Here is a 12,026-nt window from a genome sequence, read left to right on the forward strand (position 1 = left end):
GTCTTGTACAACTTCAACAAGACATCCCAGCTCCTGCATTCAATGTTCTGACCGATGAAACCAAGCATGCTGAATGCCTTCTTCATCACTCTGTCCACCTGTAACTCCACTTTCAAAGAGCTACGAACCTGTACCCCTAGATTTCTTTGTTCCGTAATGCTCCCAAACACCCTACCATTAACTGAGTAAGTCCTGCCCTGGTTCAATCTCCCAAAATGCATCACCTCACATTTATCTAAATTAAACTCCATCTGCCATTCGTCAGCCTACTGGCCCAATTGATCAAGGTCCCGTTGCAATTGGAGATAACCTTCTTCACTGTCCACTATGCCACCAATCTTGGTGTCATCTGCAAACTTACTAACCATGCCTCCTAAATTCTCATCCAAATCATTAATAGAAATGACAAATAACAGTGGACCCAGCAGCAATATGTGGGGTTACAGGGATAGGGGCCTATGTGGGGTTACAGGGTTGGAGCCTAGGTGGGATTGTGGTCGGTGCAGGTGCAGACTCGATGGGCCAAATGGCCTCCTTCTGTGCTGTAGGGATTCTATTGTACCTTTTATTTAGAGTTCTCATTTCTTTGCCGAGGCCCTTTAAGTAGTCGATTATCATCAGCAGTGAAGCGTCAGGAATAATCAATGAGCTGCACACTTCTGACATACTGTTAAATTACACAAAGACCTTTAGTTCCTCGGGGAAAAGAGAAACCTTTTAGTTGCTAAGCATCTTAATCTTAGAAAGCCATCTCCAACAACCCCCTCTCCCCCCCACCGTAAGCTGAGGGAAGCATCTCTCACACTGCGAAACCGTGGGACAATAACTCTCTGGATGATCTTGAATTCAGCCCAATTTTGAAGAATGGGAGTTCTCCTTTAAGGTGACATTTGGGTTGGTGAATCTGCTCCTCCTCAAGAAGGGAAGCAGACAGACTAGCTGCGCATCAGTCAGTGAGTGAGCTGCACAAACGCAGACTCGAGGAGTGGGGGGGTGGAAGAGAGGAGAGCACAGCTCAGGAGAAGCAGGCAACTGCATTTCAGGAATCTGAAATTCCAAGAAAAAAGAAAGGGATCTCAGCGTTGTGGGGAAATGTCCTGAGGCATTTTCCTCCTCCACCACCAGTTATTTTATAGCAAAGGGCAGCATCGCTGTCTCAAGTCGGTACCCAGACCTCAAGCAGAGAAACAAGACTGCAAGACATCGCTTGTGGGCTGATTAGAGGCACCGGGACAATCAACTTGCTCGTTATAAATTGTAGGGCTGCCGCTGATTTACGGAGACTTAGCAGAGGATTAATTGCAGCCCACCAGAGTGAGTATAAGAACTATCGCGTGATCAAAGACATAAAACAATTCGAATTGCCTTGGTTAATCGATTTCAGTGGTGTTTGGGCTGTCCAATTAACTGACCTCAGAGTCCAGCCTTTTCTCGCATGTGGCACAAAGATTCTTCTCTCGCTTCTTCGAAGAGCTGAAAATATTAACCTCGTAACTATATCCAAGTGAAGAGGAGGTAAGATTTTCCAATTCAGGCACTCGTCTCCAAGACTTTTTAAACTCAGCTGCAAAAGGAATTACATTTACTTGATTCACTGCAAATGACCGACCCATGTAGATTTAGCAATGAAGGTTTGACAGAGCTTTGTATGAATCACTGCTGGTTGGAGAGTCTTGGTTGGGGAGAAAGGTCCAACTTTCAGTCATTGCCCCCGAGTCATTACTTGGTAAGGAGGGTAGAACCTGGTCTGAGCTGACCCGAACATCCCCATCCCAGGCTGACAGGGATGGAGGACAGTTTTTGACAGCTCAGCTATCCCTATTCAGGGTGTGATCAAGTGACGAACCAGCTGGGTTGACACACACAAGAATCGCTGCTTATTCAAAAGGTCCTGATAGCCCATGCACCTGTGGAACTATACCAGAGCAAGGGGCAGGCATTCAGGAGGAGGGAGAAGAAAGGTCTTAGCAGTAAGTTAATTTTAACTGATAAAGGGTCTTGATAATATGGATAGAAAGAAACTGTTTCCACTGTTAAGAGGATGAGAGGCCAGGAGGAGACGAGTGAAAACACTTACGCAGCGAGTAGTTCTGGGGTGATGGAATCATAGAATCCTACAATGCAGAAGGAGGCCATTCGGCCTGTTGAGTCTGCACTGACCACAATCCCACCCAAACCCTATTCCCGTAACTCCATCCATTTAATTTAGCGAGTCCCCCTGACATTAAGGGGCAGTTTAGCATGGCCAATCCACCTAACTTGCACATCTTTAGACACTAAGGGGAAATTTAGCACGGCAAATCCACCTAACCTGCACATCTTTGGACACTAAGGGGCAGTTTAGCATGGCCAATCCACCTAACCTATACATCTTTGGAGTGTGGGAGGAAACCCACACAGACAAGGGGGAGGGGGGGAGAAAGTGCAGATTCCACACAGACAGTGACCCAAGCTGGGAATCGAACCTGGGTCCCTGGCACTGTGAAGCAGTGGTGTTAACCACTGTGCCACCCAGGAATGCCTGGTGGAAACAGGTTAAATAGCTTTACAAGAGAAAATGGACATGTAGTTCGAAGAAAAAATATTCACGGCCATGGCTAAAGTGTGGGGCAAAGAGGGTAACTAATTGGATAAGCCCTTTCAAAGGGTTAGCACAATCACAATGGGCAGAATGGCCTCCTTCTTTTCCAACAATTCTATAAATACAAATTATACTTTTTAAGGGGTTAAGAACTGACTATGGAATGGACTATGTGGGTAAATAGACAGTTCCAGTCTGATGAGACACGTCTGCAGGTTTATCTGTGAGGATAGGCAGGCTGCAGTTCGCTAACAGAAGCAATAACAAATTCAACAATTAACTCCAGTGAAAATCCTCTTGAGCTTTGCACATAGACTGTTCAGGACAGAATCCTGTGGTGTTGACAGATTTCTGTTAGACCATGTTACTTAAAGAAATTTACATGATAATCACAATACAGGTCTCAGATCATCCTAGTTTCTTGGGAGGGGAGGGGAGCAGTGTTAAGAATGAGAGGATGGTTGAAATATCTTCTGGAGCAGCAGTGTCACAATGAGGGGATGGTGGAACTGAACTGATTGAGGAGGCACGATGGCACAGTGGGTTAGCACTGCTGCCTCACAGCGCCAAGGACCTGGGTTCGATTCCTGCCTTGGGTCACTGTCTTCTGCATGGAGTCTGCACGATCTCCCTGTGTCTGCGTGGGTTTCCTCTGGTTTCCTCCCACAGTCTGAAAGATGTGCGGGTTAGGTGGATTGGCCATGCTAAATTGCCATTTAGTGTCCAAAGATGTGCCAGTTAGATGGATTGGCCATGCTAAATTCTCCCTTAGTGTCCAAAGATGTGCAGGTTAGGTGGATTGGCTATGCTAAATTGCCCCTTAATGTCCAAAGATGTGTGGGTTAGGTGGATTGGCCATGGTAAGTTGCCCCTTAGTGTCCAAAGATGTGCAGGTTAGGTGGATTGGCCATGCTAAGTTGCCCCTTAGTGTCCAAAGATGTGTTGGTTAGGGTGCATTGGCCGTGCTAAATTCTCCCTCAGTGTAACCTGAACAGGCGCCGGAGTGTGGTGACTGGGGAGATTTTCAGAGTAACTTCATTGCAGTGTTAATGTAAGCCTACTTGTGACACTATTAAATAAACTTTAACTTAAGTGGGTGCAGATTCAAGTTTTACTCGGTTAATTGACACCACTTGGGCAGGCAGTTGGTGCAGACCACACCCTTCTGTTCCATACCACTGTGCGACCAGGTCTGGGTGTGGTGCCTGTGTCAGCAATCTGGAGAGTGTTGTGGGCTCGCTCTCTGGACAGACAGGTGCTTGGGGAGTGAAGGGAGGAGTCCAATAGACAGTACATTATAAAGAAAGACAATGCCTCAGGGTGTTTAATTGGAAACTAGAAAGTACTCGCTCGTTGTAAGAGGCACAGAGATCACAGAATGTTTCCAATACTGAACCAACCAATACAATCACAGAATGGTTAGAGCACAGGAGGTGGCCGTTCGGCCCTTTGTGTCTGCACTGGCTCCCCAAAGAACAATTTACTTACTGTTACGCTACAGCCTTCTCCCTGCAGCTCTTCACAAAGAACAAAGGAAATTACAGCACAGGAACAGACCCTTCGGCCCTCCAAGACTGCACCAACCATGCTACCCATCTAAACTAAAACCACCTTCCCTTCCAGGGACCATATCCCTCCAATCCCATCCTATTCATGTATTTGTCAAGATGCCCCTTAAAAGTCACTATCGTATCCACTACCTCCCCCGGCAATGAGTTCCAGGCACCCAGTACTCTCTGAGTAAAATATCTGCCTCGTACATCTCCTTTAAACTTTGCCCCTCGCGCCTTAAACCTGTGCCCTCTAGTAATTGACTCTTCCACCCTGGGAAAAAGCTTCTGACTATCCACTCTGTCCATGCCCCTCATAATCCTGTAGACTTCTAGAACATAGAACATTACAGCGCAGAACAGGCCCTTCGGCCCACGATGTTGCGCCGACCAGTTAAAAAACAATGACCCACTAATCTAAACCAATCCCTTTTCATCAATAAACCTATCCACGGATCTCTTAAACGCCCCCAAACTAGGCGCATTTACAACTGCAGCAGGCAGGGCATTCCAATCCCTCACCACCCTCTGGGTAAAGAACCTACCCCTGACATCTGTCCTATAACTACCGCCCCTTAATTTAAAGCCATGCCCCCTCGTGCTAGCTTTCTCCATCCGAGGAAAAAGGCTATCACTATCCACCCTATCTAAACCTCTAATCATCTCATATGTTTCAATAAGATCCCCTCTTAGCCGCCTTCTTTCCAGCGAAAACAACCCCAAATCCCTCAGTCTCTCCTCATAGGACCTCCCCTCCATACCAGGCAACATCCTGGTAAACCTCCTCTGCACCCTCTCCAAAGCCTCCACATCCTTCCTGTAATGTGGGGACCAGAACTGCACACAGTACCCCAAGTGCGGCCGCACCAGAGTTGTGTACAGTTGCAACATGACGCTGCGACTCCTAAATTCAATCCCCCTACCAGTAAACGCCAAGACACCGTACGCCTTCTTAACAACCTTATCTACTTGATTCCCAACTTTCAGGGATCTATGTACACATACACCTAGATCCCTCTGCTCATCCACACTATTCAAAGTCCTCCCGTTAGCCCTATACTCAACACATCTGTTATTCCTACCAAAGTGAATTACCTCACACTTCTCCGCAGGTCTCCCCTCAACTTCCATCGTTCTAGTGAGAACAAACCAAGTTTCTCCAACCCCTCCTCATAGCTAATGCCCTCCATACCAGGCAACATCCTGGTAAATCTTTTCTGTACCCTCTCCAAAGCCCCCACATCCTTCTGGTAGTGTGGCAACCAGAATTGAACACTATATTCCAAGTGTGGCCTAAGATTCTATAAAGCTGCAACATGCCTTGCCAATTTTTAAACTCAATGCCCCAGCCGATGAAGGCAAGCATGCCGTATGTCTTCTTGACTACCTTCTCCACCTGCATTGCCACTTTCAGTGACCTGTGTACCTGTACACCCAGATCCCTCTACCTATCAATACTCTTATGGGTTCTGCCATTTACTGTATATTTCCTATCTGTATCCAACCTTCCAAAATGCATCACCCCCACATTCTCCCTTTTCCTATAACAAACTCGCTGATATTTTTCTTCCCACTCTAGCGAAGCGGAGGGTGAGGAAATGACATCTCTCCTCCCATCTCCAGCACCTCGGACAGGGGGACAGTAAACCCATGTCGGACCAGGACTGAATCGGTTCTCTGAACCCAGACAGGGGAAGCTTCAGCACCCTACGTCAGCAGCCTGTCAGGACAACGTTCTGCAACAGTCAGTACCTTGCAAACTTCAAAATAAAATTTCTCTTCACCCAGACAGAATATTTACGCAAGATTCCTTCCCTTTAAAAACATCATCTGCAGGACATTGAGAAAGGAAGAATATTCCACCAAACACAGAAGGTTCAGTCATGGCAGATCACTGTGCCAACTTGTCACAATACAGTGACTGGAACATTATTGATGTTGGCTCCTCTTGGAACCAGAGCTGCGAGTATGAACAATACATGACACCCCCTGACATAAGGGGGCAAGAGGTTGCTGACAAAACCTTCCACCAGGCCAGGGTTGCGATCGGGGTGGCCCTGGTCTGCATCATGTTGGTCTGCGGTGTGGGCAATTTCCTCTTCATTGTGACCCTGGCCAAATACAAGAACCTGAGGAACATCACCAACCTCCTCATAGTCAACCTGGCCATTTCCGATTTCATCGTAGCCATCGTGTGCTGCCCCTTTGAGATGGATTACTATGTGGTCAGAGAGCTGTCCTGGAGCTTCGGCCATGTCCTGTGTTCCTCCATCAACTACCTCAGAACGGTGTCCCTCTATGTCTCCACCAACGCGTTGCTGGCCATAGCTGTTGACAGGTGAGAACTCTGCATGTAGTTATCTTCCGGGCCTCTGCTGCATGGTGGTAAAAGTCATCTCTGGCCAATGATCCAATTTGTGCTTGCCTGCTGTCAATTCTGCAGCCATTAGATCAAACCAGACTGTTTGCAACCTTGCATCTTTTCTGACACAAATAGACCTACCTCACATTAAGTTGATCTTTCTCTACACCCTAGCTGTGACTGTACCACTACATTTTGCACTCTCTCCTTTCCTTCTCTATGAACGGTATGCTTTGTCTGTATAGCACACAAGAAACAATATTTTTCACTGTATCCCAATACATGTGACAATAATAAATCAAATCAAAACCCTAGCTATGACTATAACACTACGTTCTGCGCTCTCTCCTTTCCTTCCCTATGAACAGTATGCTTTGCATAGCGTGCAAGAAACAATACTTTTCACCATATAATAATACGTGACAATAGGTTTGACTGTAACACTACATTCTGCACCCTCTATTTCCTTCTCTATGAACGGTATGTTTTGTCTGTAGTGTGCAAAGACAATACTTTTCACTGTATACTAATACATGTGACAATAATAAATCAAATCAAAATCCTAGCTACAATTGTAAACTACATTCTGCAATCTCTCCTTTCCTTCTCTATGAATGGTATGCTTTGTCTGTATAGCACGCAAGAAATGATATACTTTGTGACAATAATAAATCAAATCAAACAGAACTGAATTTCCAAACACATCTTCTCCATCACCACTTTAGAGAGCCAACTTCCACTGTCGCACACGTTCACCTGTTCCAGCTCATCTGCTACTGAAACTACCATCTACTCTTTTGTTACCTCTAGTATTGACCATCCCAAAACTCTCATAAGAGGTAGGAGCCGAAGTATGCCATTCGGCCCATCGAGTCTGCTCTGCTATTCAATGAGATGATAACTGGTTTGGTATAATTAATCCTCAACTCCACTTTCCTCATCCCCGGAACTCTTCATTCCCTTACTGATAAAAATCTGTCCTTCAACATACTGAACAATCCAGCCTCTACCGCTCTCTGAGTCTAGACTCTCCCACGAGAGGAAAGAACCTCTCATCATCTATCCTGTCAAGCCTCGAGAATCTCAAGGCTTGTATGTCTCAATAAAGTCACCTCTCATTCTTCTAAACTCTAATGGGTACAGGCCCAATCTACTCAACCTCTCCTCCTAAGAAAATCCCTCCCTACCCAGGATCAATCTAGTGAACCTTGGAAAGAATGCAGAGGAGGTTTACAAGAATGATTTTGTGGAATGAAGAGCTTGCTGTATGAGGAACGGTTGACAACTCTGGGTCTGTACTCATTGGACTTTATAAGGATGAGGGAGCATCTCACTGAAGCTTGGATACTGTGATGCCTGGATAGAGTGGACGTGGACAGGATGTTTCTACTAGTAGGAAAAACTAGAACCAGAGGGGGCAACCTCAGGCTAAAGGAACGATCCTTTAAAACAGAGATGAGCAGGAATTTCTTCAGCCAGAGAGTGGTGAATCTGTGGAACTCATTGCTGCAGAAGATTGTGGAGGCCGGGTCATTGAGTGTCTTTAAGACAGAGATAAATAGGTTCTTGATCAATAAGGGGATCAGGGGTTATGGAGAAAAGGTAGGAGAATGGGGATGAGAAAAATATCAACCATGATTGAATGATGGAGCTGACCACCAGTTCTACTTAGTCCCCTGGATTCTGTACCTCATTAAAAATCAACTCTTTCAGGAAAAGCAAGGGAGCAAAATCAGATAGGATTGGTAAAATTATCAATCTTAAGAGTTAACATCATTTTCTTTTGGGAACAAAGTTCAACATTCAAGTCATTATATTTTTGGTCTTACCGAAACCCCAACCTGATTAACTGGACAGTTTCCTGTTAGTATGTGGTATGCTGTATTCGCAACAACAGTTTCACTGGAGGCAGCACAGTGGTTAGCACTGCTGCTTCTCAGCTCCAGGGACCTGGGTTTGATTCCTGGCTGGGGTCACCGTCTGTGTGGAGTCTGCACATTCTCCCGTGTCTGCATGAGCTTCCTCTGGTGTCCTCCCACAGTCCAAAGACATGCGGGTTATGTGGATTGGTTGTGCTAAATTGCTCCTTAGTGCCTAAAGGTGTGACAGTTACATGGACTGGCCAAGCTAAATTGTCCCTTAGTGTCCAAAGATGTACATGATTGATGGATTGGCCATGCTAAATTACCCCTTAGTGTCCAAAGATGTGCCAGTTAGGTGGATCGGCCATGCTAAATTGCCCCTTGGTGTCCCGGGATGCAAAGGTTAGAAAGATTAGCAGAGTAAATAAGTGGGGTTACAGGGATTGGGCCGAGGTGGGATTGTTGCTGGTGGAGGCTCCATGGGCCGAATGGCCTCCTTCTGCACCACGGGGTTTCTTTGATTGCATGAGTGAGTGGTTCGGGTCTGAAGTGCACGGCCTGAGAGTGCAAGGGAGGCAGGTTTAATTGAGCCCTTCAAATGGAAATTGGACTGTTATTTGGGAAGCAGCCACATTTCAGGGCTGGGGGGAGAAGGTGGAAGAACAGCACAGCTCCTTCAGAGCGGTGGTGTGGACACGATGGGCCTTCGGCACTGGAAAGATTCTCCCACTGTACCTTTCATCCTTTGTTTCTCTCTTGTCCACGTTCCAGATATTTGGTTATCGTTCACCCATTGAAACCCCGTATGAAATTTCAGACGGTGTACTGCGTTCTGACGGCAGTCTGGTTAGTCTCCCTGCTCATCTCCATCCCCTCCGCCTACTTCACCACGGAGACGACCTTTGACGCTTTTCCGGGCAGCAACGAGAAAATATTCTGCGGGCAGATCTGGCCTGCGGACAAGAAAGTCTTCTACAAATCCTATTTCCTGTTCCTCTTCATCCTGGAGTTTGTGGCACCCGTAACGGCCATGACCCTGTGCTACGTGCAGATTTGTCGGGAGCTGTGGTTCAAAAGCGTGCCAGGCGTACAGACCAACCAAATCAAGAAGCGGCTTCGAGCACGGAGGAAGACTGTGCTGGTCCTTATGGGAATACTGACTGTCTATATCCTTTGCTGGGCTCCCTATTACGGATACTCCATCGTCCGTGATTTCTTCCCAAACGTGCTCATGAGAGAAAGGTACTCCATCACGGTGTACTACATTGTAGAGTGCATCGCAGTGAGCAACAGCATGATAAATACCCTCTTTTTCGTCACCGTGAAGAACAACACTCTGAAGTACGCGAGGACGGTGCTCCTTCAGCACTGGAGAGCGACCTACACTCCGGACAAAAGCACTGTCGTACAAGAATGCCGAACATCTGTGCTGCCGGTTTCCGAGTAGTTCAACAACAGTTGCCGACGTAGGGTGCAAGTTGTGGAGGGGCGGGGGGAGGGTGGGGGGTAACACTTGTACATGGGTGGATATTCCGCCAAGGTAGCAGTAAACCTGCCCTGGTTCTTCACGCGACCGGATAACTGCTGAAAGATTTCTCTGGTGGGTGTGTGAGATGGGGAGAAGACAGGTTCAGGTGCCCGGGCGGGTTCTGTCATTAAGTAGCGCAGCCTTGTCCCAGGAGCCGTGTTCATGTTTTAAGCCCCAGGTCCCGATTCCAGAGATGTCAAGAATGTCCTCAGTTGGGCATTCACTCTCTCCTCCTCCATCCTAATTTGAGTGCCAGGCTCAGCAGATATCCCATTGCCATGTCACAACATAACTTGGCCGTCTTTACAGCTTAAGCAGCCTTCACTGAGATCTGCTCAATAACAACACAAACTTTTGCTGTCATAGACTCATAGCGGTTTACAGCATGGAAACAGGCCCTTTGGCCCAACTTGTCCATGCCACCCTTTCTTTTTTAAGACTCCTAAGCTAGTCCCGGTTGCCCGCGTTTGGCCCATATCCCCCTTTACCCATCTTACCCATGTAACTATCTAAATGCTTTCCAAAAGACAAAATTGAAGCTGTCTCTACTACTACCTCTGGCAGCTCGTTCCAGACACTCACCACCCTCTGTGTGAAAAAATTGCCCCCCAGACACTTTTGTAGCTCTCCCCTCTCACCTTAAATCTATGCCCTCTAGTCTTAGACTCCCCTACCTTTGGGAAAACATATTGACTACTTAGCTGATCTGTGCCCCTCATTATTTTATAGACCTCTATAAAATCACCCCTCAGGCTGCTATACTCCAGAGGAAAAAGTCTGTTTAGCCAGCCTCTCCTTATAACTCAATCCATCAAGTCCCAGTAGCATCCTAGTAAATCTTTTCTGCACTCCTTTTAGTTTAATAATATCCTTTCTATAATAGGGTGACCAGAATTGCACACAGTATTCCAAGTGTGACCTTATCAATGTCTTGTACAACTTCAACAAGACGTCCCAACTCCTGTATTCAACGCTGACCAATGAAACCAAGCATGTCAAATGCCTTCTTCAACACTCTGTCCACCTATGACTCCACTTTCAAGGAGCTAAGAACATATACCCCTAGATCTCTTTGTTCTGTACCTCACCCCAAAGCCCTACCATTAACTGAGTAACTCCTGCCCTGGTTCAATGTACCAAAATGCATCACCTCGTATTTGTCTAAATTAAACTCTATCTGCCAACGTCAATGGAACTAAATTCATTGCTGTTTTTCCCAGGGTGGAAGAGTCAATTACTAGCGCGCGCGGTGGGTGGGTGGGGGGGGGGGGGGGGGGGGTGGAGGTGGGAGAGGACACGTGTTTAAGGTGTGAGGGGCAAGGATTAAAGGAGATGTACGAGGCAGATTTTTTACACAGAGGGTGGTGGGTGCCTCGAACACACTGCCAGGGGAGGTAACGGAAGCGGATACAGTAGTGACTTTTAAGGAGTGTCTTGACATGAACAGGTTGGGAATAGAGGGTTATGGTCTCTGGAAGGGTAGGGGATTTTAGTTCAATCGGGCAGAATGGTCGGTGCAGGCTTGGAGGGCCGAAAGGCCTGTTCCTGTGCTGTAATTTTCTTTGTTCTAACCTGGAACTGACTCACACATTGATCTCTCCCTGTCCGTTTTAGATCACGGAATCCCCACAGTGCAGAGGGAGGGCATTCGGCCCATTGAAATGCACTGACCACACTCCTACCCACGTCCAATCCCCAAGTAAGGCTTGTGATTAGCTTATTTGACTGCTAATCCCAAAGTGCGGGACGGTTGTGAGACACTCAGTGCCTGAACTGTGCTGTTATTGTATCTCAGCCATGGGCTACTGAGTTCAGATGGGGCAGAGAGAGATCAGCAGAGACTCCTTAATTTGTGTCCAGTGATTTGCTTTGGAGAATGCAAGTCAGGGCAGGATTGGGTTTGGGCGCGTTGTAATGCAGAATCTGGTAGTAAATCCAACCTCCCCAACCCTGGCTAGGATCACATAAGACAAGGTGGTGAGTGTCTGGAACGAGCTGCCAGAGGTAGTAGTAGAGACGGGTACAATTTTGTCTTTTAAAAGGCAGTTACATGGGTAAGATGGGTATAGAGGGATATGGGCCAAAAGCAGGCAATTGGGATTAGCTTAGTGGTTTAAAAAAAAGGGTGGCATGGACAAACTGG

At 46.8% G+C, this 12,026-nt stretch overlaps 2 protein-coding genes across 4 annotated transcripts in view; one reads left to right on the forward strand and one right to left on the reverse strand.

The window, feature by feature from the left end:
- LOC145337637 (RNA-binding protein 4-like) overlaps positions 1-12,026 on the reverse strand; it is a 104,298-nt gene that overhangs the window by 35,549 nt on the left and 56,723 nt on the right. The window contains exon 6 of one of the 3 annotated variants that reach the window (XR_013885377.1): positions 1,413-1,564. The exons of the other annotated variants lie outside the window; for them this stretch is intronic. The gene's annotated coding sequence lies outside the window, so the exon portion shown is untranslated. The remainder of the gene's footprint in view (positions 1-1,412; positions 1,565-12,026) is intronic. 3 annotated transcript variants of the gene reach the window in all.
- LOC145337630 (prokineticin receptor 1-like) lies at positions 6,015-9,802 on the forward strand. The gene is made up of 2 exons (XM_080182434.1): positions 6,015-6,469; positions 9,127-9,802. Exons 1-2 carry the CDS (start codon positions 6,015-6,017, stop codon positions 9,800-9,802), a joined length of 1,131 nt encoding a protein of 376 aa, XP_080038560.1.

Source organism: Carcharhinus amblyrhynchos, unplaced genomic scaffold, assembly GCF_965287045.1.
Source record: "Carcharhinus amblyrhynchos unplaced genomic scaffold, sCarAmb.v2.hapA scaffold_54, whole genome shotgun sequence".
Classification (NCBI taxonomy): Eukaryota; Metazoa; Chordata; class Chondrichthyes; order Carcharhiniformes; family Carcharhinidae; genus Carcharhinus; species Carcharhinus amblyrhynchos.